This window comes from Patella vulgata, chromosome 2 (assembly GCF_932274485.2).
Source record: "Patella vulgata chromosome 2, xgPatVulg1.2, whole genome shotgun sequence".
In the NCBI taxonomy this organism is placed as follows: domain Eukaryota; kingdom Metazoa; phylum Mollusca; class Gastropoda; family Patellidae; genus Patella; species Patella vulgata.
The window spans coordinates 66,708,209-66,734,317 of NC_065880.2; the positions used below are offsets into that span (position 1 = coordinate 66,708,209).

Consider the following 26,109-nt stretch of genomic DNA (forward strand, 5'->3'; position numbering starts at 1 on the left):
ACTCATTATTAAGACAAAAATCAAAAACGTCCATTTTCACTTTTGACAGTGTATCTCTTTGCGAGTGAAATGGGGGGCCGTCAGATAAGCCGGCCATATGAACTGTTTATGTTCATGTGTAGGCAATTGGCCTGTTATTAACATACACTGGTTACCTCTAATAAAAACAGCAGTACATTTCCTTTCGCAGTTTAGTAGGCTATTGTTTCTGAATATCCCCTACTTTTTTTGAAGAGTATATTAAGCCAGCATGATGTTAGTTGTTGATATTAGCAACAAGATGTACATTATTAGTAAATATTATTTTACAGGTTTATGATGGTGCTTATTTGCCTTATATTTAGTGTCTTATCTACTATTGACCAGTATGAATCTTTTGCGAACGAAACATTATTTGGAATGGTAAGTATGCTCTATTTTAGTTGAAATTTTTTAAATAGAATTTCCATGTTTTCCGTTAAGATTGTGAGCAGGTTGAATTTTAATTGTCCCCCACCTTTCGAAGAACATGTGTGCAATGCTTATGTAGAAACCTGTTTAACGGTTTCATTGTTACCTGAAGTGACATAAGTTCAAGGGTAACTTGGCTCCAGAAGTGACTTAAGTTCAAGGGTAACGTGGCACCAGTGAAACCCGTCATTACTGCATCGCAGTTCTAGTTTTAATATAAAATCTTTTTCTTTCAGGAAATTTTTCTTGTGGTATTTTTTGGTTGTGAGTATGCGATACGATTGTGGTCTGCTGGATGTCGAAGTAAATATATGGGATTACGTGGGAGGTTTCGTTTTGCAAGGAAACCTATATCTGTTATAGGTAGGTTTATTATTAGTTCTTTAATCTGATGTAAAACTTGACAGAAATACTACTGTTCAAAATGAAAGCTAAGTTCACATACTTTTACCCTATGTTTTTTTTTCCAAGGAAAATAATTTGTCGAATAACTACCGTACACAATTTGGTTATTTTTAGTTAATGAAATAGATACCTGCACAACAAAAAAAAGATAGAACAAATGATACAGTAACAGAGTAGGAACTGTAATATTAGATAGACATCCCCAGATGACCACCTTCCCACATTTTCTTGTTAGTCTTGAATAACACTTTTAGGTATCTGCAAATGTGTTTAAAACTAAGTTGGGTTGCACCAAAAGAAGGTAGACTTTCTTACAGAGAAATTATTGATAACTTGATGGCTTAAACCAAACCACTGTTAGGTGATTAAGCCCACTTTGGCTCTTGTTTATTTTAGGAGTAAACATTAGATCCTTTTAACAAGTCGACCAGTTGATCTTTTATAATATAAATGGGTGGTCTAAGATTGGAATTAATCCCTGATTATCAGTCTAGATAGAATCTAAGGGCTTATTTTACCTCACTCTATACTGGTAGCAGACTTATATATAATGGTTGTTCTAGCAAGTCATTAAGAGGTTGAAAGCACTGCTTCCTAATCTGACATCATTAGTGTTAGCTATGACACCTGCTTCATCTTATATATAGTTAGTTGTGTGGTCATAAATAACAATAATAATACCATGTCTTACTATGTGTTAACTAAATGGATGGATGGATGAAGGAAATGTGCGAACGCACCAATCCAAACAAAAAACAGGGGCTCTTGTTAAAGAAAATCATCTCTGTTGACTAATGAATAAAAAAGCTATTTATTAAATTGTGGCATTTGATTTGAATAGTTAAACAGGTAAACAAACCTTTATTTCAGAGACCTGGTGAAAAAAGATGTTTTAGTTTGTTAGGTAACAAAACGTACAATAAATGTCAAAATTTAACCTTTCTGAAGGACAAGATGAAAACTGGCCAACTGCATGGCTGTTGAGGAAAGAGTTAATCATAAACACTGCTTCTTTTCAATTACAGATTTCATAGTAGTAGTAGCATCGTGTGTAGTGCTTTCTATTGGTTCAGAGGGACAGGTATTTGCAACATCTGCTATCAGGTACATTAGTCATGTTATATTCAGCTAGACAATAATGACCTACAGTAATTTTAATGTATTTTCATATCATCATTGTCACTGTTTATCACTCTACTGTTTTTGAGATTTGTTTATCAAAACCTGTTGGGCTTATTCATAAACATAAAGACTGTGTTGCCCATCAGTTATATCAGTATTGCCCATACCATTGAAAGTTTGTAATCCTTTAATAGGTTAGAGTTTTTAAGTATAACTCCAGCTGTATGAGTAAAAACATAGTTTAACTCTAGCTATAGGCCCTATAAGTAAACATATAGTTTAACTCTAGTCGTACAAGTAAAAACATAGTTTAACTCTAGCTGTAGGAATAAAAACATCTAAACACCGATGAATCCTAAGCAGCTTTCAGGAATACTTCCTATAGTGAATAATGGCATGTGGTTTAAAGATATTTAGTAACAAAATACACAGATTACTATATTAATAGAGTTCAAGTACAACTAATGATTATGTTTGACATAAAAACATTATTTCTGGGTGGAATGTCAACAGACTGGATGTAATCCATTCTGCAACAATAACTACTAGCTGTCTACTGTCTTTAAATTACCTCACAAATGATGAAAAATGGCTCTAGTTAACTAAGTCTTTAATCATGGCTGATTTGTTGCAGGAAATATTGAAAAATGACCATAAAGCATATGATTGTACCAAGCTGAATAAACTACTTATTATTCTGATATGTCTATCAGCTTAGGGGTAAAGATTTTGTTGCCTGACAATCTATTCTTTTCTGGATTTAAGGGAAATGATGTTTTAAATTAATGCTTTATATCAAATGGAGCTTCCTTTAAATAAAATAGGAATAATGACAAGAGTCTGATAATGTCTGTGTCGGTTTTGTTAATAATGACATGTTCATGTATTTGATAAACTGATTGATGACTTCATGATTACAACAAAGCATTAGTCCAGCATGCTAGCGTGATAATTGTACACACTTTAACTCATGATTTTAGTTTTCGTGTCAGTTATACACAGAGCATTTTTCATTAGAAGTAGATGGATTTTCCAATCTAAATAGATTTTTTGAATAACAAACCTTTCTCTCTTCTGTGCAGATCAAAAAGCCTTTATAAAATTTAAGCATACTGTCTAAACAGGATATTTTACAAAGATACTAGGATTTGTCAGAATCTTTTCGATGTAAACTAAGAGTATCAGTAAGATAAGATAAGATAAGACAAGGTTTTATTGTATCATACAGAGTAATGAATAAACTGAATTTTAATAAAATATCAGCAAAGGCAATTGGGTGGATTATTTTATACGGATCAGTTTATCTTAAATGGGTATTATTTATTAATGTCTACTGTAAGTTTACATCATTTGTGGATTAGGACCCTTGGGAGACGGGGGGATGGTAGGGGGTGGTAGACACTGCCCCTTTGTGGGACTCTCTTTAGTATGGAAAAGTGCAGATTATTTATTTAATAGAAATGGGATGTTTAGCGCATGCGTACTGTATTGTAAGGCCTGTCATTGAGTCTACTGGTGTGGTTTCGATTTCCCGGTTGTACATGACAAGGTGTAGGGTCGGCTGTCCAACCTTGTGGGTTTTCTCTGTGTTCCCTGGTTTCCTCCCACAGCTAAAAACCCCTACGCACAAGCAAATTATTGAAATAAAATAGAACCATATGTTAGTCCCAAAATTACCTAGTTTGTGTCAGTGGACATTAAGCTCTCTCTCTCTCTCTCTCTCTCTCTCTCTCTCTCTCTCTCTCTCAATAAAAGAAAAGAAATTGAGGGTTATTAGTTGCACAATTGTGGAATCGTATAGGAATTCATCATTTTTGTCCGTCTGTCTGTCCGTCACACTTTCTGGGACTCTCCTTTAATTGAGCTAGAACGTTCAAACTTGGTGTAGGTGTTTATTAGGCCAATGCCTTGATGGAGTTCGAAGATGAGCATTTTCTGCTTAGGGTAAACAGAGATAAGCAATTTGATTGGTTGATGCTTTGAGACAAGATAACTTCAGTGAGAGTGATGAAATTTAATGTATAGTTTTATTACATTAATACCTTGACTAAGTTCGATAATGAGCACTTTCTGCTCAGGGTAAGCAGAGGAAGCAATTTGATTGGTCAAGACTTTGGAACACGATAATTGAGGTAGAATGTTCAAACTTGGTCTAGGCGTTCTTTAGGTGAATGCATTGATGGAGTTAGATGATAAACATAGTCTGCTTACCGTTAGCAGAAATAAGCAATCTGATTGGTTGATGCTTTCGGGCATGATAACTTTGATTATAATTAAGTGAGAGTGACGAAACTCTGAGTATAGATTCATTATACTTTGACTAAGTTCGATGATGAGAATTTTCTGATTAGGCTAAGGAGCGATAAGCAATTTGATTGGTCAAGACTGAGGTAGAATGTTTAAACTTGATGTAGATGTTCATTACGTGAATGTCTTGACTGAATTCAATGATTAACATTTCGAGCTAATGCTTTGGGATAAGATAACCTTGATTCTATCTGATAGAGAGTGAAGAAACTTAGTGTATAGTTGATAATAATTTTGATTGCTTATACTTTTGAAACAAAAATAAATGTGCGATTAATTAATAAATGTCATCTATTTATTTTGCGATTTCGGCGGAGGAAATCAGCCTCACTGTTGGCTTGTTTTTATATTAAATGCAGATACTTTGCATGCTGTTGCGATACGTGAACATGCCTACAAAGATGGTTCTGGATGGATTTTGTTAATTTGGATATACAGGAATCCACCATTGAAATTCAGAAAGTTTCAAATGACAAATCTAATGAAAAAGTAGTAATTAAGTTTACCAGAATGTACAAATGTGTAATTGTAGTTTTTACACAGAATATATGATCTATTGAGGCTTTTTGCCCCATTCTACTTTATCCTCCATTGCTTGCCAAAATTATTAAAAATGTATCTTTTTCAAATCTATAACCCATTTTGACAGAATAGTAGGACTCGTAGATTTTAATCGGCAGACAGCTTCTATCATATAAGAATTACACCAATTTACATATATTATATGTTAATAATCAAAATTCAGACATTCATATTTCCTTTAACATGTGCTAATTTGGGATGTCATGGCTGAATCATGAATAATGTGTCTATAGTTTCAAGTTAAACTAGATACCTGATAGTGATCATAATGTGCATACTTCTGTTAATATTTTTATAAACCCAGATTGCAGTGCAAATGATCTATTAGAAACAATTATAGTATTATTTACTTGAAATTTATATGCATAGTTTAGGTTTAGGTGTGATAAAGAAGCATATCATATTTTAGATTGTTATATATGTTTGAACATGACAAAATGTTATTCTGTCAAATCAGTTATAAGTTTATCTCTAGAACTTGGTGTGTGTACATAATTGTTTCATAGTTACTGAATAAATAACTCTTTGTAAAATCAAAATATGACTCTGAAAGCAAGCTCGAATTAAAAGTCACCAAAACTCAGGTCTATAGTCTGTTTATAAGGTGTCGTGTGACAGGGGAAATAATTGATGGGTCGTATTCAACACTAAAATACATGTAATTGTTGATTTTATGTTGATACATTTGTCAAAAGAACAAATATTGATCATGAAAATGTTGAAAATAAAAGCAGTAATAAAACCCAGCAGAATGTGGGCATTTAAATAGGAGCTAAAGCTGAACTCCGGTTACAAAAATACTGAAATAATTAAATAAAAAAAAGTTAACACCCCCAAGCCGCCATATTTGTTTCTTATTTGTGAAATAAATATGGCGGACATGGAGGCTTATGACCTAGAAAGGTTAGCCGATCTCACTTCCAGTTTGTTTCTTGTCAGCCAACTGTACACATCAGCAACTTTTCCTGAGCAATAAGGCTTCTTCCCAAACACAGAATTGAACCCAGGAAATGTTCTCAAAAACCCAACCTGACTTCTGAAATGGTAATGTGTTCTCCATAATGTTCATATAACTCATGCTGCACGTGCTGTTCACCAGGACGAGCCCTATAAAATGCACCCCCGTACCTGGTTGACCCATTCACACTACAATGTCAGCAGCATGCCACGACTCAGGACAGCTCAGATGAAACAGGCGCTTGGAAGACTCGACGCTGGCCAAACTGCCCAAGCTGTCGCCAATCACTTCCAGGTCAGTGTTCAGACCATCTACAAACTTCAGCAACGCTTTCTGGTCACCAACACCACGGATGATTGCCCCCTAACTGGTAGACCAAGGGTTACCACAGGGCTACAAGACCGCCATGTTGTGCGACAGCACGTGCAGAATCCCGTCACACAGGCATTTGAGACAGCACGTCAGACAGTGGTAAGACACGAAAGACCCATCAGTAGCGATACAGTGCGCCGACGTCTCACCAGAGAGAACATCCATTGTTGTAGACCTTGCCGTGGACTAATCCTCACCCCTCATTATCGACGTGAACGTCTACAGTTGGCACAACAACACCAGAACTGGCGACACAGGCAATGGGGAACTGCTCTGTTCACAGATGAGTCGGTATTGCGTATCAACTGCAGATGGCCTGAACCAGAGAGTGGGTTCTGTGGTGTTCCAAAATCTGGGTCCAGGGAGAGGAGGCGACATCACAGCAGTGCACTACATCGATCAAGCTCTCAGACCCCACGTCATACCACATTTCACATCATCGAAACAACATTTCCCATACGACCAGAGTTACTCAGGACTTTCTACAGCAGAACGGTGTCAACGTTATGCACTGGCCAGCCCTTAGTCCAGACTGAAACCCGATTGAACATCTTTTTGATGAAATTCAGAGGAGACTTAATAACGTCATACTGAGACCAAACACAGACGATGGATTGCGCCAGGCTTTTCTGAAAGTGTGATTCCAGGTGCCAATGGCATTCATCAATTGTCTGGTCCACTCCATGTACAGACGCTGCGCTGCTATTATTGACACTCGCGGTGGACACACCAGATACTGATGTATAGACTGTGTAGTGTACAGACTCTAAACCTTCTTGTAATGTCTTGGAATTGTGATGATTAATCACTAATGTGTCAACATACTGTTCACAAAAAATTGCTTTGATCCATTTAGTAAGTCGTTTTCTAGAATGATTTGATTAAAGCGCCTCTCTGATTTTGAAATCATACTGAGGTTTTTTTGGCTGTTTAGTATACAATATAATAGAAACACCATATTTAATAGATAAAAATCACAATTTACTGTATTATGGATATATTAGTCTTATGATCAGATTTCTATATGTCGCTTCTGTGTTATAAAACTATGTAACTAAATGTAATCTCAGTGAATTATTTTAAAAATTATTTTGTTTTGTTTTTTAGGGGTGTTCGATTTCTACAGATTTTACGTATGTTACATGTAGACAGACAGGGTGGAACATGGAGGTTATTAGGTTCTGTGATATATCTTCATAGACAGGTAATTGATAACTTTATTTTTGTTGTATTTATACATGTAGATAAAAAAAATATAAAAACTGTGTAAAATCACGATGATCAGTAGCATTGAGGCGACAATTTCTTTAAATTTCACCATCTCAATGTAATTGGACTTAATTGATCCAGCAGATGAAGAAAGCTGTTACACTGAATTTAAACACAATTTTGAGGTCTTATTAATTGTTAAATTGAAAGAAAATAAGCAGTTTCAGTGGTGTGTAAGTGTGCCTTGGAGCAAGATAGAGTCTTTACACACTTACTGTATTGAACATAACAAATACCCTTCTCTACTAAACATGTGTTATCTTGGAACTGTTAATCTATTTGGCCTGAAAGTAAGCCTGCACAGTTATTACATTAGATACTGTATAGAGAATTTTTATATTTGAAGAACAAGTGCAGTGTATGTGATGTTGAATAAAATGATTTTAGATGACATATTCAATTTGTCAAAACCAGTTGCTCTACAACTAGAAATTTTATCTTTACTGTTAAAGACTAAAAGATAGTCAGAATTATGGTTAAAAAGCTATAAATCTAACAATCTTTAGAGTTAAGATGGTATTAAAATTTGTAATTATATTCTCAAATCTTGAATTGCATGGATGAAGTATAGATCTCACGGACTTCAGTTGACTGTTTCAGACCAGGGCATGTGACACATATATAAGTTTTTATATTAGTCTTGATCTCTTCAGACTAAATTGTCTCCCCTTCGACAAAAAATAATTTCGTCATACTATATGTCTGTTATGTGAAATGTTATCTCAATTCACCAATTAACAATGCATTCCAAATATTTCAAATAGACAGTGAAGATCATTTTCTTCACAACAAATCATACAACATTCAAGGATCTCTGAATTGGTGCTGCTCTGTCCAGAGTCTGATTCAACTACCATGAATATTCATGGTAGTAGAATCAGAGACAATGTAGACTGCAGCCTAGTTGTTGAGCTATTGAATGTATATGTTTTCTTTTATTTCAGGAGTTAATAACAACATTGTATATAGGTTTCCTTGGCCTTATATTCTCCTCATATTTTGTATATTTGGCTGAGAGAGAGGATGGAAAGGCAGATTTTGCCAGCTATGCAGATGCTTTGTGGTGGGGAGTGGTATGCACATTTTTTAATATTTTTCAATTACATTATATAATTGTCCCCCACTTTTTGAAGAAAGCAGGGGACTTTTAAAATGTGTCTGTCTGTCTGTCTGTCCATCCGTCCGTCCGTCCGTCCTACCGTCCGTCCGTCTGTCCGTCACACTTTTTTGGGACACAATATCTCTCCTTATAATTGAGCTAGAATGTTCAAACTTGGTGTAGGTGTTTATGAAGGAGTTTGAAGATGAGCATTTTCTGCTTAGGGTAAGCAGAGATAAGCAATTTGATTGGTTGATGTTTTGGGACACAATAACTTTAGTTCTGATTAAGTGAGAGTGACCAAGCTTTGTGTATATTTTCACTAAGTTCGATAATGAACATTTTCTGCTCAGGCTAAGCAGAGCGATCAGCAATTTGATTGGTCGAGGCTTTTGAACACAATAACTCTCCTTCTAGTTGAGCAACAACGTTCACACTTGGTGTAGGTGTTAAGTAGGTGAATGCCTTGATGGAGTTCGAAGATGAAAATTTTCTATTAAGGGTAAGCAGAGATAAGCAAGTTGAATGGTTGATGCTTTGGAACACGACAACTTTAGTTCTAATTAAGTACGAGGCCAAAGTTAATATCCGATTGACTTTAAATTTATACACAGTGTTTAAGGTCATTTCCAATAATTACTGCCAGAGTTATGGCCTTGATCACTTCAAAAAATCTTGTGGATGCTCTAGAGGCTAAAGTTAATATCCAATTGACTTTAAATTTATACACAGTGTTTAAGGTCATTTCCAATAATTACTGCCAGAGTTATGGCCTTGATCACTTCAAAAAATCTTGTGGATGCTCTAGAGGCTAAAGTTAATATCCAATTGACTTTAAATTTATACACAGTGTTTGAGGTTGTGAGACGAAGAATTCTATTGATTTTCAGCAATTTCTGATAATTACTGCCAGAGTTATGGCCCTTTATCACTTCAAAAAATCTTGTGGACGCTCTAGAGGCCAAAGTTAATATCCGATAGACTTTAAATTTATACACAGTGTTTAAGGTCATGAGACGAAGAAGCCTATTGGTTTTCAGTGATTTCCAATAATTACTGCCAGAGTTATGGCCCTTGATTTTCAACGATTTCTGCTCTAAAGGCTAAAGTTATCATCTGATTGACTTTAAATTTATACACAGTGTTTGAGGTTATGATTGATACACAGAGTTTAAGATCTTGAGATGAAAAAGTATATTGATTTTCAATGAATTTTTATGACTTGAACAAATTCATGATATTAAAAGTTTTATACAAACGTTAGCATGGGGCAGAACTTTATAAAAACCAAACAAATTCTAATGGTTTTCTGCTAATTACTTCATGAGTTGTTACTCTTAATCAGATTTTAGTGTATTATAAATGTTTCATTACCGAAAAAAGTAAGAATATGCGACAACTGTTGTTGACTGCCCAGACGAATTAGCTGCTGAGGGCGTATCTTTCGTTGCCTGGCAACCTATCTTTAAAAATTTGATGGAAGTTTCGTTGGTATTTTCTATACATTGCTGTAAATTTTACATCTAGTCGTTTCAAGTTACCGATAGTTTTCATGCAACATAGATCCACTGATTGATCCATTGTTATAACTTACCGGTATCATTAATTATCTAATGGTGAGTTGTCACTGTATGCTTTATGAAGTTGTTTGTAGTTCACAAATTCATTGTTTCTTTGATTGGTATTAAAAATACTATTGTACTATGTTACTGATAGATCTAAATGGTTACAATCTAGGTATTGTCATGCCATGTGTAGTGGGCGGGACAATGGACACCATCGTTTGATTGCCAGTTTGGATAGTATAAAGTATACTAGAATTATTGTGGACAATTAAATCAACCTGTCAATAATATCATATTTCATGTATTGGACATTAAATCTTTAATAAACAACAGCAACATTGTTTCTCATTTACCGGTAGTCAGGATTGAAGTCTCAGTAGCTGATTATGTTCATTTATTTCTACAGTTACTATTTCATTTGTTCATCACCAATACCTATTCATTTATCACAGCCATTTGCTCATGAATTTAACAGGAGGTAATAGATGGTCATGTTTGTTGTGGGCAGGACTGTAACGACAATTTTACTACCGTACGAGCGCCAGAATTACCATTTAAGTTATGAAAGAGTATAATTGAAAGTTATAATTAATATAAAGTCTTATGCAATTCCAAAAATTACAGCTAAAAAATCCGGCACAAGCGGTGTCGGGCGATTTTGACCAAACTTTGCAGATTTGGTCATTGGGTACCCCGTATACCCCACATGAAATATGTGGGTCACCAACCTTGTAGTTACGGAGAACCAGCTATGGCCATTTTAGTGTTAAAAACCGGTGATTTTTTTATAAAAAAATTCCTTAAATTCAAATATTTCCCATAAATTGTCTATTGATTTTTTATTTTTTTAAATTATTTTTTCATGAATGATCATGTCTACTACTTCAATATATATGACTATTAAATTTTTCCGACAACCATTTCAGGCTATGAGGAATTTATTTTGAGACGTAGTTTTTGCTATATGCTAAAACATATAAATTTCATGATGCTATATCTCACCCACTGCGGGGCTGAGGACAATTATATTTATAATGGAAGATGATGACTACTAATACTAATATTTGGTTTTGACAAAATGACTGGCACGGATTTCTTTCATATTAAATTTGGTGGTCGAACTTGAAGAAAATGACTTCATTTTTGACATCATTTGTCCAATAAAATCATCCATTGCCTGGATTATTAGGCCTGATAATGCCCCATGCAACCGCCTACCAGCAACCCTGTGTAGGGCCGGTACAGATGATTCGGGAGTTCCACAAGGATCAGTCCTTGGGCCTGTCCTTTATGTAATGTGTACTAAGAAATTGGGACAACTAATCGATAAGCGTGGTTTCTAGGACGACATTCTTATGCAGATGATACACAGCTGATCGCAAGTTATTCCCTTTCAAAAACTTTTTCATTCCCTAATTATTCTGACATCAAATTGTGTACACATGAAATTAAAGATATAATGACAAGAAATATGTTGAAATTAAATTTAATTGAATTAAGTAAATCAGAATGTATTTTATGTGGTCAAAATACAAATCTGAAAAATACAAGTTCAAATGATGCACATACAAATTCCCTCGAGTAACCTCCGGCCGAACACACATTCATCACATTCATCAGGTGGAAATTAATATCATTTGGATACGGATCGTGCTCAGTGAATGCGCCTAAACTGCGTAAAAATCTTCCAGAGATCATTAAATCATCTCAAACCCTTTCTTGTTTTACATCAAGACTTATCAAGATTAATTAAATTAATTTAATTGTATGTGCAGTGGACATTCTTCTGTACATGGTGTACATGCGCTATATAAATGTACATATTAATAATATTATTATTCGTCAGGCCGAAGCTAGATTTGCACTTTCGTTTAATCTGGGGTCTTCCCTAAAACTTTGGACATGTATTAATGTATTAAAAACGGTGAAAGAATTGTTCGTCTCCAAACAGTATTGTTTACATTGTAGCCATGTTGATAGCCTCGTTTGTCACGCAATTAGTTTTTCTGCAATATTCTGCTATGCACTGGTTAATTGGGCGTAATAAATTTTGTGAATCATGACGTAACGTTATGTTAACATATTTGAAACTCTGTTTAAACCAGAATTATATTGTTACACAGTTAGGTATTGGTTGTTAATCGGACTATTGACCAATCATAATTTGGAACAGAAATTTGCTTTCATTACGGCAGTGTTGAGTGGGATTAGGTCTAATCAAACGAAACACTGCGGGGAGTATGCTAAAATATTGACCTTACGGTCATATACAATTTGTTTTTGTCTTTTTGAAATATCGCTTGATTCGTTTGTCAAGTATAGACAGATATATATATATGACTACTACACTATTTAGTTTTTACTTTGCTGTTCAAAAATTCATCATCCTTCTACTAGATCATGAGGTTATATTGCCGAATTAATAAAATGTTGACAAAAAGTCTAGAGAGATTAATTGTATTTACCAAGAACAGCTCTTTTGGCATTTACAGTAAATTAAGCTTTTCAAACTTGATCGTTTGAAAATTTTAACGGTGTAATTGTGAGCTCCGTTTTCGTGATGAGATACTTATTGGATAGATAGATAAATAGATAATTTGGTTTCAAGTGCCATGTTACAATTTTGAGTGTGTAAATAAAGCGGTTTATTTTTTCGTCATTTTTGTTAAAAATCGTTATTTTTGTACAAAAATGGAAATTATTTACTACTAAACGGGTAAAGTGCCACCCAATTTTTTTCTTGATCTTAATACTATAGATCATTGTCTTTTCAGTCAGCTTTCAAAAAAAATACTTAAACCCGCAGTGGGTGAGATATAGATAGAATAAAATGACATACCTAAATTGAGCTAATTTGGTACCTTGCAGCAATAAGTCCCTATACCAAAAACCGCTCCATGAAAATCCATCAAACTTTCAGAATGTATACTCACTAACCATATCTGCTACGCTATAAAGTTTCATTAATCTACTCGCCGTAGTTTAGTTGTACGAAATAATTGAAAAGTGGCCTGAAAATGATGATTTTTTGGCTTTTTTCGGTCTTAAAATTTCAATTTTTTTTCTACACTCTAAAAATGGCTCAATTGATCTAAAATTGTGGCAGTGGGGTTTGGAGGGGTTATCCATCATACATAAAAAAAATGGTGAAAATCGGTCACCCACTATGTGCCGGTCCCTGCATGGTTCTCTCGCAAACGCATTCTTAAGTACATTCTAGGAACAATCCTATTGTCTGTTAGAAATATAAATTGTTCATATTAATGACGTGCAGCCAGGAAAAGTGTTTCTGGATGATCCAGAAAAGTAAGACCTTAAACCCAATTTCATTTCATTTCACTTTGTTTCAGATAACTGTAATGACTATAGGCTATGGTGATAAAGTACCACAAACATGGATGGGGAAAATAGTTGCTTCATGTTTTGCTGTTTTTGCAATTTCCTTTTTTGCTCTTCCAGCAGTAAGTATTTATATTCATAATAGAAGTGAGTATGGTCAGGTTATCATTTAAGATTATTAAATGCTTGACGTGATCAATAGATAATAGTGAGCATGGTCAAGTTATCACACATTGCGTGAACAATAGATAGTAGTATGGGGAGAGAGAGAGAGAGAGAGAGAGAGAGATTTAACTGTAACCTCCACTCAACACTAGGTCTATTTTAGGTCATTTCAGGACTGTAAGTCAGTCATTTTTGATCTGCTTGCATTAGCATTTGGGAAATGGGAGGAAACCCACAAGGTTAGGCAGGTGGCCATAATACCTGTGCCACCTCTGCAACAGTTCGTAGTGGCACAGCTTGAGTTTGAACCTGTCGTCCAAGTTCATCCCAAAGGTGTTCGATCGGGTTCATGTTGACGTCGGTAGATACGGTGACGTCCATCAGGAAAACTGAGGTTGAATTGGGATGCATCCGAGAAGATGACATTTCGCCATGGTTCGTTGTGCAGATACCCCTGATTTGCGGCCCATTGCTGTTTAGCAAGTCGATGATGATGAAAAAGGATTTGACCATGGTAAGGTGGATGGCAGCGTAACCCAAGAGCAACCAGGCGCCTTCGGATTGTTTGAGGGCTGATCTGACGTTGCCGTGTTCCAACAGTTCCCCTGGCAGTAGCATGTTGTGTAGATGCTGTAGTCGGATGTGGCGATCTTGAGCAGCGGTTGTTACAGGTGGCGCTCCAGGCTGGGGGCAATCGGCAACTCTTCCAGTGGTGTGGAAGCGTTGTCTGAGGCGAGCAATGGTCGAAGTGATGAATGTTGAAGTTTTGATCTGTATTTAAAGGGCCAGAGTGCAGGGAATGCACGTGCAAAACGTGTGACATGGGACTGCTTAAAATCGTGAAAAAAGACAAGTGTTGGGTTTGCACGAACAAAGTTCATTACCGAGAACTGATATTGGGTTGAAACCCAGAACTCCACAAAAAGAGACCCATCACAAGTTTCACCTATGTGCCATAAGATAGGAAAGCTTTGAGTATATATTTAATTTGAAAATTGATGTAATGTCTTGTCAAACGGTGTCAAAGATTTTGTCATTATTATATATTTGTCAACAATGTTTCACCATAGATTGAAAAACATTTACAAGCATTAAAGTTACATAATGTTAAACATAATTATGTTAGGTTTTCCCCTTTCCTAGATCATATATCCCTTTAAAGAGGTAATGACAAGGTTAAGTGTGTGTCAGTGCCTAATCCTTGTCTTGGGAAGTGGATACAGTCAATATGATGACATTGGTTCACCATTCTTCAATATGAAGATATTTATACATTTTATTTTGACTTCTATCATTGCTTAAGTATGATGACATTGTAGCATACATTTCTCAAGAGAGTTGGCTCAAACAAAGTAATTCAGCATTATTCAAAGTAGAAGATGAAAATATAGAAATCACAAGAGAATATTATTATTACCAGTACTCTGATGTAGACAAGAAGAAAGATTAAAACATAAATATACAGGTCCTTTCCTGAGATATTACTGTTACTCGCAGACTGAACTCTCACTAAACAATTCATGACAATGTCACAGTACGGCACGGTAGAAGCTTTGACTTGTTGAATAAAACAACATGAGTATATGTTTGGTTATACCGTTATTGTACAGTACCATAAAGCAAAGTATTAATTTATCATGTTGCTTTATGTTTTAAACAATAATTCCAACTGCTTATTATTACCCTAGTAAAAATCTTTGATGTAGTTGTATATTTATATATTTTTTACCCTTTTTACTCATTATGATGAGGCATATAATGCGTACTGTATTGTATATTATGATGAGGCCTATACTGCATACAGTATTGTATTATGATGAGGCATATACTGCATACTGTATTGTATTATAATGAGACATATACTGCATACTGTATTGTATTATGATGAGGCTTATACTGCATAATTAAATTCATTTTATATTAAATTCCGAAGTGAATAATTTGAACTTTGTGGATCCTGAAAACCTTTACACTGTAAGGACATGGGTAGCTTTGGATATCATAAGCATAATTTGTCTCTCTTTATATGAGAACAGCAGTGCCTATAAAGCATTTTATAGTTTGGCCCACTTCACTACTTTTTTAAAACATAAATTAATATATAAATATTTGGTTCCAATAATGTGGTATTGCCCCACATGATGCAAGAAAGGGAAGTTGATCGAATCATGCAAATCTCGCAATTTTATATGTTTCTGTGGGAATACTTCAAGAGTAGAATGTATCTTGGAATCCTTCAGTGTAAGCAAATTAAATACTAACTGCTGAGTCTTCTCAAAACATTATTTGTAGTTTCGAACATCTCATGATGGTAATTAATAATGAACATTTTGAACATTTGTGTCTGAATCTAAAATTAACTTTTACGTAGTATATTGTCTTTCTAATGATATTGGTTGCAGAAATACAACATTAAATTTTTATTTTACCTAATATCATTATAACAGATGACTGATTACAATCCTCACTCACATATAGACAAAAAATATTAAAACAAAAGACAGTATTCTATTGGGAATTAATTAATATTGATTTCTGAAAAGAATAGATAATAGAGAATGTTGTTAAATCTGATTATCTTCATAGTTACATGTATCTCACTAGAAAAAATATATATTCACATGAGGGCTACAAATTTGATAATATTATCAATCACATTCTGTTAGACACAGATATATACCATAATATCCATTGAAATAAGGTCTGATACGATCAATAGACTTTTTCATCTAATTTGTTTCTTGTCTTCTGTCATGCCCAAAATTAAAACTTGGATTAAAATATTTCATCTTTTAGTCTGAAACACTGATAACTTGAATAGTTTTGGGACCAAATTAATATGAAAACAAATGAACCTGTGTTTTACATGGGGTAGATCTAGGTAATTTGGGGTGGAAAATCGAATGTTGGAATAGTGCAATGCAGGTTTTTTGTTAAAGACAACGATAATGTTCTGTTCGTAAATACTAGCATGTTACTGGTATAGTTGTGTCTACAGTCATGTTAGTTACTTCCCTTAGAAGTGTGAAATGGTCTCATAGGGGATGCTCGATTAAACGTTCCGGAATTGAATTCTGTCAATCCCAAAAATAGTCACAATTGAGTGAAAATGGAATTTTGGGCTACAACGCATGCACTGACCGCATGAGAAAATATCTCAACCAACCATGACAGCCAGAGGCGTAGCCGTGAAATATATATTGGGGGGGTCCGCAACCCTAACCCCTAACACTAACCCTATTTTAAAACCCCTACAAAATATAAACAAACACCATGTGGCCATGCTGTCTACACAACTCGTTTGGTGATTGGCCCACCGCCTGCAAAGTATTATGGTTACGTGGCTGGCTGAGGGGGCAATAAATATTTGGTTTAGGCGATAATGTTTTTGGGTACCTACATGCGATTCACTCTGATAAGTGGCAGAAAAAAATTAACTAGACACAATTTTATGGAACACAGTTAATTTCACTTCACACATGTTTCTAGGATGATTCTCTCTGTGTTTTATTTTAGCAATGTAAACCATATTGGGATATGTACAGGTTTTATACAGATAGAATCTTAACTAACCCTAATAACTGTTGTAAATAAATAGGAGTTAGGGTCTACTATGTAAATTTTTTGGGGGGTCCAAGTATATTCAGACCCCCCCAGAAAAAAAATTGGGGGGGTCGGACCCCCCCCCATGTGTGACGCCCATGATGACAGCTGAACTTATTTATTAGGTTTAATTATGGCGCAATTCTACTCACACCACCTCTGTTGTCGGGACTGACAGAACTGTGACAGGACTGAATTCTGCGTCTCTCGCTTGCAATTCCGTCAATTCGGAGCGTTCCAGACTGACAATCAAGAACCCCCACATTTGAGTAATTAGAATTTGAAGAGTGAAGAATTTCTGAAAAGAAGCAGATATTGGATGTTAAGGCTTTGAATCATTAGATATATAAATCGCACATAACGGGGGGACTAATGAGCAATCAATGAACCTACTCAATATCTACCCCTGGGTCATCTATGTAGGTTACCATTAAACAAATGAACAGTGTTTTAAGTATTTATGAACCAGAAAATCCATGTTCAGCATCATGTATGTAGATGTATTTGTAGTTTAAGAACCATTGATAAATATGATTCGTTAAATGTATGGGTGCGGTAAGGGTGAAATGATTTGTGCTGCCCTTCACACCTTTCTCTCTCACACATGATTATGACATTGGAGTGGAACTAACAAAAATAACCTCACACCATTTGTCTTGCTCACATAATTTAGGGATTGTAACTAACAAAGATTTATTTGTATTGAAAGAGAATTATGTTTAATATATTGAGAGTTACATTAAACATTCTGACACCAAACTGTCATTAGTCGTCATTTCTATTTTATAATACCCAGGACAATTTACAGACATCTTAACATTTTATTTTAATCTTCTTTGAAATCCTGCAGTGAAGGTTTTTCTAGATGCATGACTAGGTCTTGTAAATACTTATCTAAGTGCTCTGATCGTTTTCTCTGTATAAAAGAATCTACATTTTTATAGGCCCACATTTTTATGTGGACGTATATTGTCGTCGCCCCTGTGAACACTCTACAGGTCACAATTTTTATCCAATTTTGATGAAACATGAAATATAGGTTTATCTCCCAAAGATCTTGGTTCCTTTCGATATTGGCATGTATGGATTAGGGCCCTGATTGTACGAAAAATCACGTTTTTAGCTGGTAGACATTCTAGAGGTCACGATTTTTACCCAAATTTGATGAAACTTGAAATATATGTTTATAACCCAAAGATATTTGCGCATTTTTGATGGTAACTTCCTGAATTATGCCCCTGATTGTACGAAAAATCACGTTTTTAGCTTGTGGTCCCTCTAGAGGTCACAATTATTATCTGATTTAAAAAACCATTCAGATATGTCACCGTTACACCCTAACAACGCTTGAGTTCTAATTTCATGAGCATCGGACCAAAACTGCCAGACAAAATGGCCTCCCCTTGTATGCAAATAGTGTAAATATATGGTATATCAAGGTTGCAAGTCTCTAGAGGTTACAATTTTGATTTGATTTTTATGATTGAAATACATGTTTATAACCCAAAGATCTTGGTTCCTTTCGATATTCGCACACTCTAACTTCCTGAATTATGGCCCTTAGTTGTACAAAAAATCACGTTTTTAGCTTTTGGTCCCTCTGGAGGTCACAATTTTTATCCAATTTATAAAAATGTTTGAATATGTCACCGTTACACACTAATGAAGGTTGAGTTTGAATTTCATGAAAATAGGACCAAAACTGCCGGACAAAATGGCCACCCCCCCGTACACAAATAGTGTAAATATGTATATCAAGGTCACAATTTTTATCCAATTTAAAAAAACGTATGAATATATCAGCAACCCTAATGAAGATTGACTTCGAATTTTGTGAAAATCGGACCAAAACTGCCAGACAAAAAGCCCGCCCCTCGTACACAAATAGTGTAAATATATGGTATATCAAGGTATATCAATATACTTGGACCCCCCCAAAAAATTTACATAGTAGGTCCAAACTCCTATTTATTTACAACAATTATTAGGATTAGTTAAGATTCTATCTGTATAAAACCTGTACATATCCCAATATGGTTTATACTGCTAAAATAAAACACAGAGATAATCATCCTGGAAACATGTGTGAAGTGAAAAGTACCTGTGTTCCATAAAATTGTGTACGCAAATAGTATAAAAGTATGTAATACCAAGGTTGTTGACTCTCTATATGTCACAATTTTTAGCCGATTTTTATGAAACTTTAAATGTATCTTTATATCCCAAAGTCCATTTCGATATTTGCACATTTTAGATCATAACTTCCAAAATTATGGCCCCTGATTGTATGAAAAATCGTTTTTATACGCCCACATTGAAATGTGGTCGTATATTGTCCTCGCCCCGTCCGTGCATCTATCCATCCCTCCGGCTCTACAGGCTAAAGTTAATATCCCATTGACTTTAAATTTATACACAGTGTTTAAGGTCATGAGATGAAGAAGCCTATTGATTTTCAGCAATTTCCGATAGTTACTGCCAGAGTTATGGCCCATGATCACTTCAAAAAATCTTGTGGACGCTCTAGAGGCAAAAGTTAATATCCGATTGACTTTAAATTTATACACATTGTTTAAGGTTATGAGACGAAGACGCCTATTGATTTTCAGCAATTTCCGATAATTACTGCCAGTGTCATGGCCCGTGATCACTTCAAAAAATCTTGTGGACACTCTAGAGGCCAAGATTAATATCCGATTGACTTTAAATTTATACACATTGTTTAAGGTCATGAGACGAAGACGCCCATTGATTTTCAGCAATTTCCGATAATTACTGCCAAAGTTATGGCCCTTGATCACTTTAAAAAATATTGTGGACGCTCTAGAGGCTAAAGTTATCATCCGATTGACTTTAAATTTATACACAGTGTTAAAGGTCATGAGATGGAGAAGCCTATTGATTTTCAGCGATTTCGGATAATTATTGCCCTTGATCACTTGAAAAAATCTTGTGGTAACCTATCTTTGTTTTCTTTTTTAGCTTGTTCTCTATTCATCTCTTGCAAAATGTGGGCTTATCTTGCCTGGCAACAGCTGATAGTTCTATAAAGCATGGCTGTGTTGCTATACCATAATGTTGTAATAGGCCTTTAGGGATTTATTGCCTTTACTGAATAGTGGCATGAAGTAATGAGCCCTACTGTCAATAATTTTACCATAAACACAAATTATATATACGCACTGGCTCATCCTTTGAGGGCAATAAATAATTATTCCAATATTTTATGTTGCAAGCATTATTATTCTCGAGGTAGCTATAAAGTTCTGCTTTCTAAGGATGATATGTTAAAATTTATTGTAGTAAAATACAATATTAATTATGTATACATTCATTTGTAATTATTCAACTAGAACATGGCAAGTCTACTTATATAAATTTTTTGTTTCAGGGTATTCTCGGTTCTGGGTTTGCCTTAAAAGTACAACAAAAACAGAGACAGAAACATTTTAATCGACAAATTCCAGCTGCAGCAACATTAATACAGGTCTGTGTTTTACCTCAATTTAAAATACAATCTCAAACATACCAGACATGATCCCATGTAATAAAACTCATATAAGACTTTTACTATACAAGTTATATCTAACTTTACACACGCTTCGTGAAATGGGCTCTATGGTATCTTTTAAGGTAACCAAAGGTCAGGGATGGCCACCCTATGGCACATGCATCAAACGGGGTGCATTGAATGATTAGAAGTGGAACTTTGCATCATTGTGATGATAATAAAGTAGGGCAGTAAACCTGCTCATTATTTTTAGTGATTTTATTAGTTTGTGCACATCCTTTTGAAGGACACATAAGATGGGTGAGAAAACTTTTCAGTATGTATAGCCAATGGTTACTATATCCACTTTACACACCAATCTGATTAAAATTAATTCAGCCATCTTCACTCTAAGTCACAAAAAGAGACCTCCCATAAAAACGACTTTGCCAATTGTCGAAAACACTGTTTATTCCTTAATTACCTATATACAGCCGGCATGTGTATTCATTAATGCCTGACTGATTCCTTAATCCCCTAATTAAATAAAACAATTGACTATAGAATAATTTGTTTTGTAATTTATTTTAATTTAATTTAAGATCCAATTTATAATTTGTTTTATAATGTCATAACAAAGACAGTCGATGTATCTATATCCCTGTGTCATTTTATTGAGAATAAGCCGACATTAAACCAACAATAATTGGCTTCCGATTAAAATGAGATTGGTGTGAAATTGTTATCGACAGTGCTACAAAAATCCAAACGATTCAAGATATATACATTTTCATTAGAAGAGTATTATGGTTCTAATTTCCTGGAGTACAGGAGTAAAAAGATGTGATCAGGCAAAATGTATCATATAAGTCAAACATGATTTGAACGCTATTTGTAAATGACGATCCGTTATCGGAGAAGCCAACTGTATCTCGTTTTCCTGTAGCCATCATACGGCGCCTTTTTTCTCCATGTGGATTTGACTTTATTACTCTGAAATAGGCCGTAAAAATGAAATACGAAAAAATATCTCAATATACGTTAGAATTAACAGTACAAATAAATTTGACCTAATTAATTTTGTTGGCAACCATCTAGATGGATCAAACTATCTTCAGTGTATTAATACTAATATGGCAAGTGTAGTGTTGTTAATATCTGTCATCAATCAATCAGACTGAAGTTGCACAGACATGGGATCATAAATTAATTTACACCTCGATGTCATACTAATGTGTGTGGGATTAAGAGCACTGATTAGGTAATTATCTTTAAAATTCACTCTAAAATATTCCAATCACAAATGTCTAATCTTCAACAATGCAAGGTGATAATTCAGAGATTATGATTAGGCCAGTCATATGTTAACTGGACCGTCAATAAACACTTATCAACTGGTGGTGTGTATAGACAGTGATATATTGTATAGATAGTGTATATAACGTCACCAGCCAATCAACCGGATTAAGGGTGTAATTGAAAAATTGAAAAGCATTTTTGGGTGTCCGATACTTAAACCTTAATATGTTGAATAATTTTAACTGGATTGATGTGAACTTACCTTAATAGTTACCACTGGCTATAAGTACATAAAATCTAGTTTTATCATCTTACGTAACCCTTAAGTGAATGCTATCTTCTTTCAAATTAATCTGTTAAAAAATTAAATGTGCTTAATGAATCAAACAAGCAAAGATTGACTTTTGTTCTAAAAATGTTAATTAGGCCTGTTATAAACATATTTTAACAAGAGTTGTATGACGTATCTGATTTTATGTGACGCATGATATGTAAAATGTTGGCCACCCCTCTAGGTACTTGTATGTGGGCTGCCTGGAACAGTTAATCACATTTTCTGAAAACGAACTAACATAACAATGATAAAATCATTCAAAATGTGTTGTGGAATATTTAATTCTAAAGTTAGTTAATCAACTAATTATTAATAAATGATTGTATTTTCTAGTGTTTATGGAGATGTTATGCTGCAGATTCATCATCCAAATCTGAAGCAACATGGAAAATACACATTCATGATCCAACTTCAGAGGAGACAGTATTAGCCAGGGTTGCTCGAAGAGCTAGTTTAACTTTACGAAAGAGAAGAATGTCACGATTAGATTCAGCAGTTACTAATCATTTTCATAGAGAAAGTGTATCCTCCATATCTTACAATGATAATGATAAATCAGGATCAGGTACTCAAAATATTTCAGATGAAATTAACTCTTTTTGTGTAGTGCTACAGAAGAATTACCCACACTTATTATTTATTTTTAATAGGTTTGTCAATAGCTTGTGTGAAAGTAAGATGAATTGGGGTTTAACATCCTACTTTTCTAGTCCATCTAAGCTAATGAAGACTGGCTTATGCCATGCAGTTTTGTATGCATGCAATTTTGGCTGGACAGCAGTGCTACAGCCCATGGGTTCCACGTCGGCCATATATGCTGGTCAGGATCTAGGGCTATGGAAAATGACCGTAACTAGAGCTGACCCAACTGTCATTTTGCATGTCGGAAAGAGAGCCTTTTTTTTCAAAACTCAATTTTCAAACATGGCTACGACTGACCTCCACTATGTAACTATACAATTGTACGGCCAGTACAGAATAATCCACACGTATAGAAGCCACATAATCTGCTGATTGGTGATATAGACTTGTATACAGTCGTCAACAGATTATACTGAGTGTAGTGTTGATAATGATGAGTGTCTGGTAGTAGAACAATAAAAGTTAATTGATATGTGGGAATCTAATCAATGGCGTGAAGCGGTTATTATGATCTTTGAAAAAGGGCAATTGATATGAAGTACTGCTCTTCGAATCCAATCAACTGTCATATCAAATAAAAACAACATAGAAATTACGTAAATCCTCAACAACGTACGTGTTGGGAGAAAAATGCATTTATAATTTTTTATAGCGCCATTATAGTTAATTATATATGTTACAAGTCCCTGTAGGTTACAGGTCCCTTCGTTCATTGTTAGTTCTCGTGATACGAGACATCCGGGTTATCTATTATGTTATTGTAATGGTGGCACGTCAATTAAAGTTATCAACAGTTGTCGCTGTCTGTGTTTGTCCCTGTAGTACTCCCCACTAAACTGTCGTGGTGGCTGATTGTGGATTTATTCCTTACGTCTCCGTGAACTGCAGGACTCGGCAAACAAGAAATATCATTCAACAGGCAGGTTACAGTGTACTGTAAATAGATTTCTGTTGGCTCGCGTAGAAGCGCGCCATATAATTTTTACTTTTAAGACGAACCCCCATCAATTTATCAATCAATGGCTTCAACTCGCGCCCCAAAGCAGCGTGTTTTGACAAAAGATGAAACTATCACCTCGTTCGAGGCCTGGAAACAGAACCTTACATACATTTTATCTCTAGATGACAACTTCGCCCCATTCTTCGCTCCCGATATTGTATGGTCTAAGAAAAGCAGGGATAACCCAAATCGAGGCTTTACCGACGAACGTGGGAAGACTGCAGCACAAAAGGTGGTTTTTTTAGAGCTCATGTTGGGTCAAATCGCCAATTTTTGCCCGGTGATAGCCCGCAACACCATTATTCACAAGTCTGTGAGTATAAGCTCTGTTTGGCAATCAATCCGTGCTCACTATGGATTTCAGAATAGTGGGGCACAGTTCCTTGACATCTGTGATATGAAACTAGAAATGGATGAAAAACCAGAAGACTTATTTCAGAGGCTGATCGCCTTCGTTGATGACAATCTATTAACTGTCGGATGCGGTCTTACACACTATGGAACTCAAGTTACCGAGGAGGAAATGTCTCCATCCTTAGAAAATCTGATAACAGTATTATGGCTTCGTTTAATCCACCCCGGTTTGCCCAAGCTCGTTAAGCAACGGTATGGAATCCAATTACGTACATGTACTATCGCGTCACTTAAACCAGAGATATCAATGGCCTTGTCATCCCTTTTAGAAGAGGTGGAAACTGCTGAAGAGGTTCGTTGCATGCGTATGGGTTCCCGACCACCGTTTCGCCCAGACTCCAGACTGCATAACCCCCCGCCAAGGCCCAGGCCACAAACCTTAAAGCCACAACGTGTTACAAAAAGATCGCCTGCAATGTGTCCTCTATGCTTACAATCCAACCGAGGTTCCACTGACCATTACCTCAGTCTATGTCCATATTTGCCCGAGAGCGACAGAAAGTTTATGTCACGAGCCAGGCAGGTTATCGTCGATTCTGACGATGATGAGAACACTGATATCATTTCAGATGCCAATAATGCTGATACGCCAACTTTGTCGGTTTCATCACGAAGAGTCCAAGTCGATCAGTCTCCCTATCTTGATGCATTCTACGACCACCATGCCATCCGCATAACCGTCGACTCTGGTTCCGAAACGAATATGATAAGTCATCCTCTCGCTCTCCAGTTGGGCATTCCTGTTACTAAAAGTACACAATACGCTACTCAGGCTGATGGCCGAACATTGTTAAACGTTGTCGGAGAAACTCGCTTTGAGTTGACAAGAGACGATCATATCTTATCATTCACCGCATTAGTCGTGTCCTCTATGGATGTGGAACTACTTGGAGGAACCCCTTTCATGTCTGTCAACGATGTAGCCGTGCGACCTTCCAAGCAACACGTACTTATTGGTGGCCATATTTATCCATACGGTTCCTCTTCTCCAAAGTCAAGTCCATCGGTACGACGCACTCAAGCTTCTGTTTTAAGATCGAATACTGCTACCACTATTTGGCCTGGTAAATTCATAGAAGTAGATGTCCCAGCTGAACTCGACAACATCGACACAGTGGCCGTAGAACCCCGGCTAGATCTCTCTCCCCATCAGACCGAAGCATTATGGCCTGCTCCGTCCGTCTTACGACCGATAGGCGGAAAGTTACGTATACCTAACTCTACTGATTTACCAATCATCGTTCGCAGAAACAGCCACTTTTCTCAGGTGCTACCTGTGTATAACCCCCTGGTATCACCGAATTCAGCCAATGACATACACACACTGACCACATCCATGCCCAATCCGCCCTCATCTGCTGTTACGCTTGATCCGGATGAAATACTGTCACCTCTTGTTCACAAGCAGTTTCGCACCCTACTACGACAATACGACTCTGTTTTCAGCACAACACCCAAGGGCTATAACGGTGCATTTGGTCACTTCACCGCAAAAGTCAATATGGGTCCAGTCCTTCCACCCCAACGAAAAGGGCGTGTCCCCCAGTATGCTAAAGATAAGCTAGATGAACTACAATCCAAATTTGATGAGCTTGAGAGCATCGGAGTCTTCCGGAAACCCGAGGACCTGGATATGGTAGTCGAATACTTAAATCCGTCATTTTTGATCAAAAAGCCCAATGGTACATACAGAC

General features: G+C 35.8%; 1 protein-coding gene across 1 annotated transcript in view; it reads left to right on the forward strand.

Annotated features, from left to right (window-relative positions):
- Positions 1–1,828: 1,828 nt before the first annotated feature.
- Positions 1,829–26,109, forward strand: part of LOC126811186 (potassium voltage-gated channel subfamily KQT member 1) — a 37,437-nt gene continuing 13,156 nt past the window's right edge. The window contains exons 1-6 of the mRNA XM_056099186.1: positions 1,829–1,959; positions 7,304–7,400; positions 8,410–8,538; positions 13,480–13,590; positions 20,628–20,723; positions 22,693–22,924. Coding sequence (XP_055955161.1) covers positions 1,829–1,959; positions 7,304–7,400; positions 8,410–8,538; positions 13,480–13,590; positions 20,628–20,723; positions 22,693–22,924 — 796 coding nt within the window. The remainder of the gene's footprint in view (positions 1,960–7,303; positions 7,401–8,409; positions 8,539–13,479; positions 13,591–20,627; positions 20,724–22,692; positions 22,925–26,109) is intronic.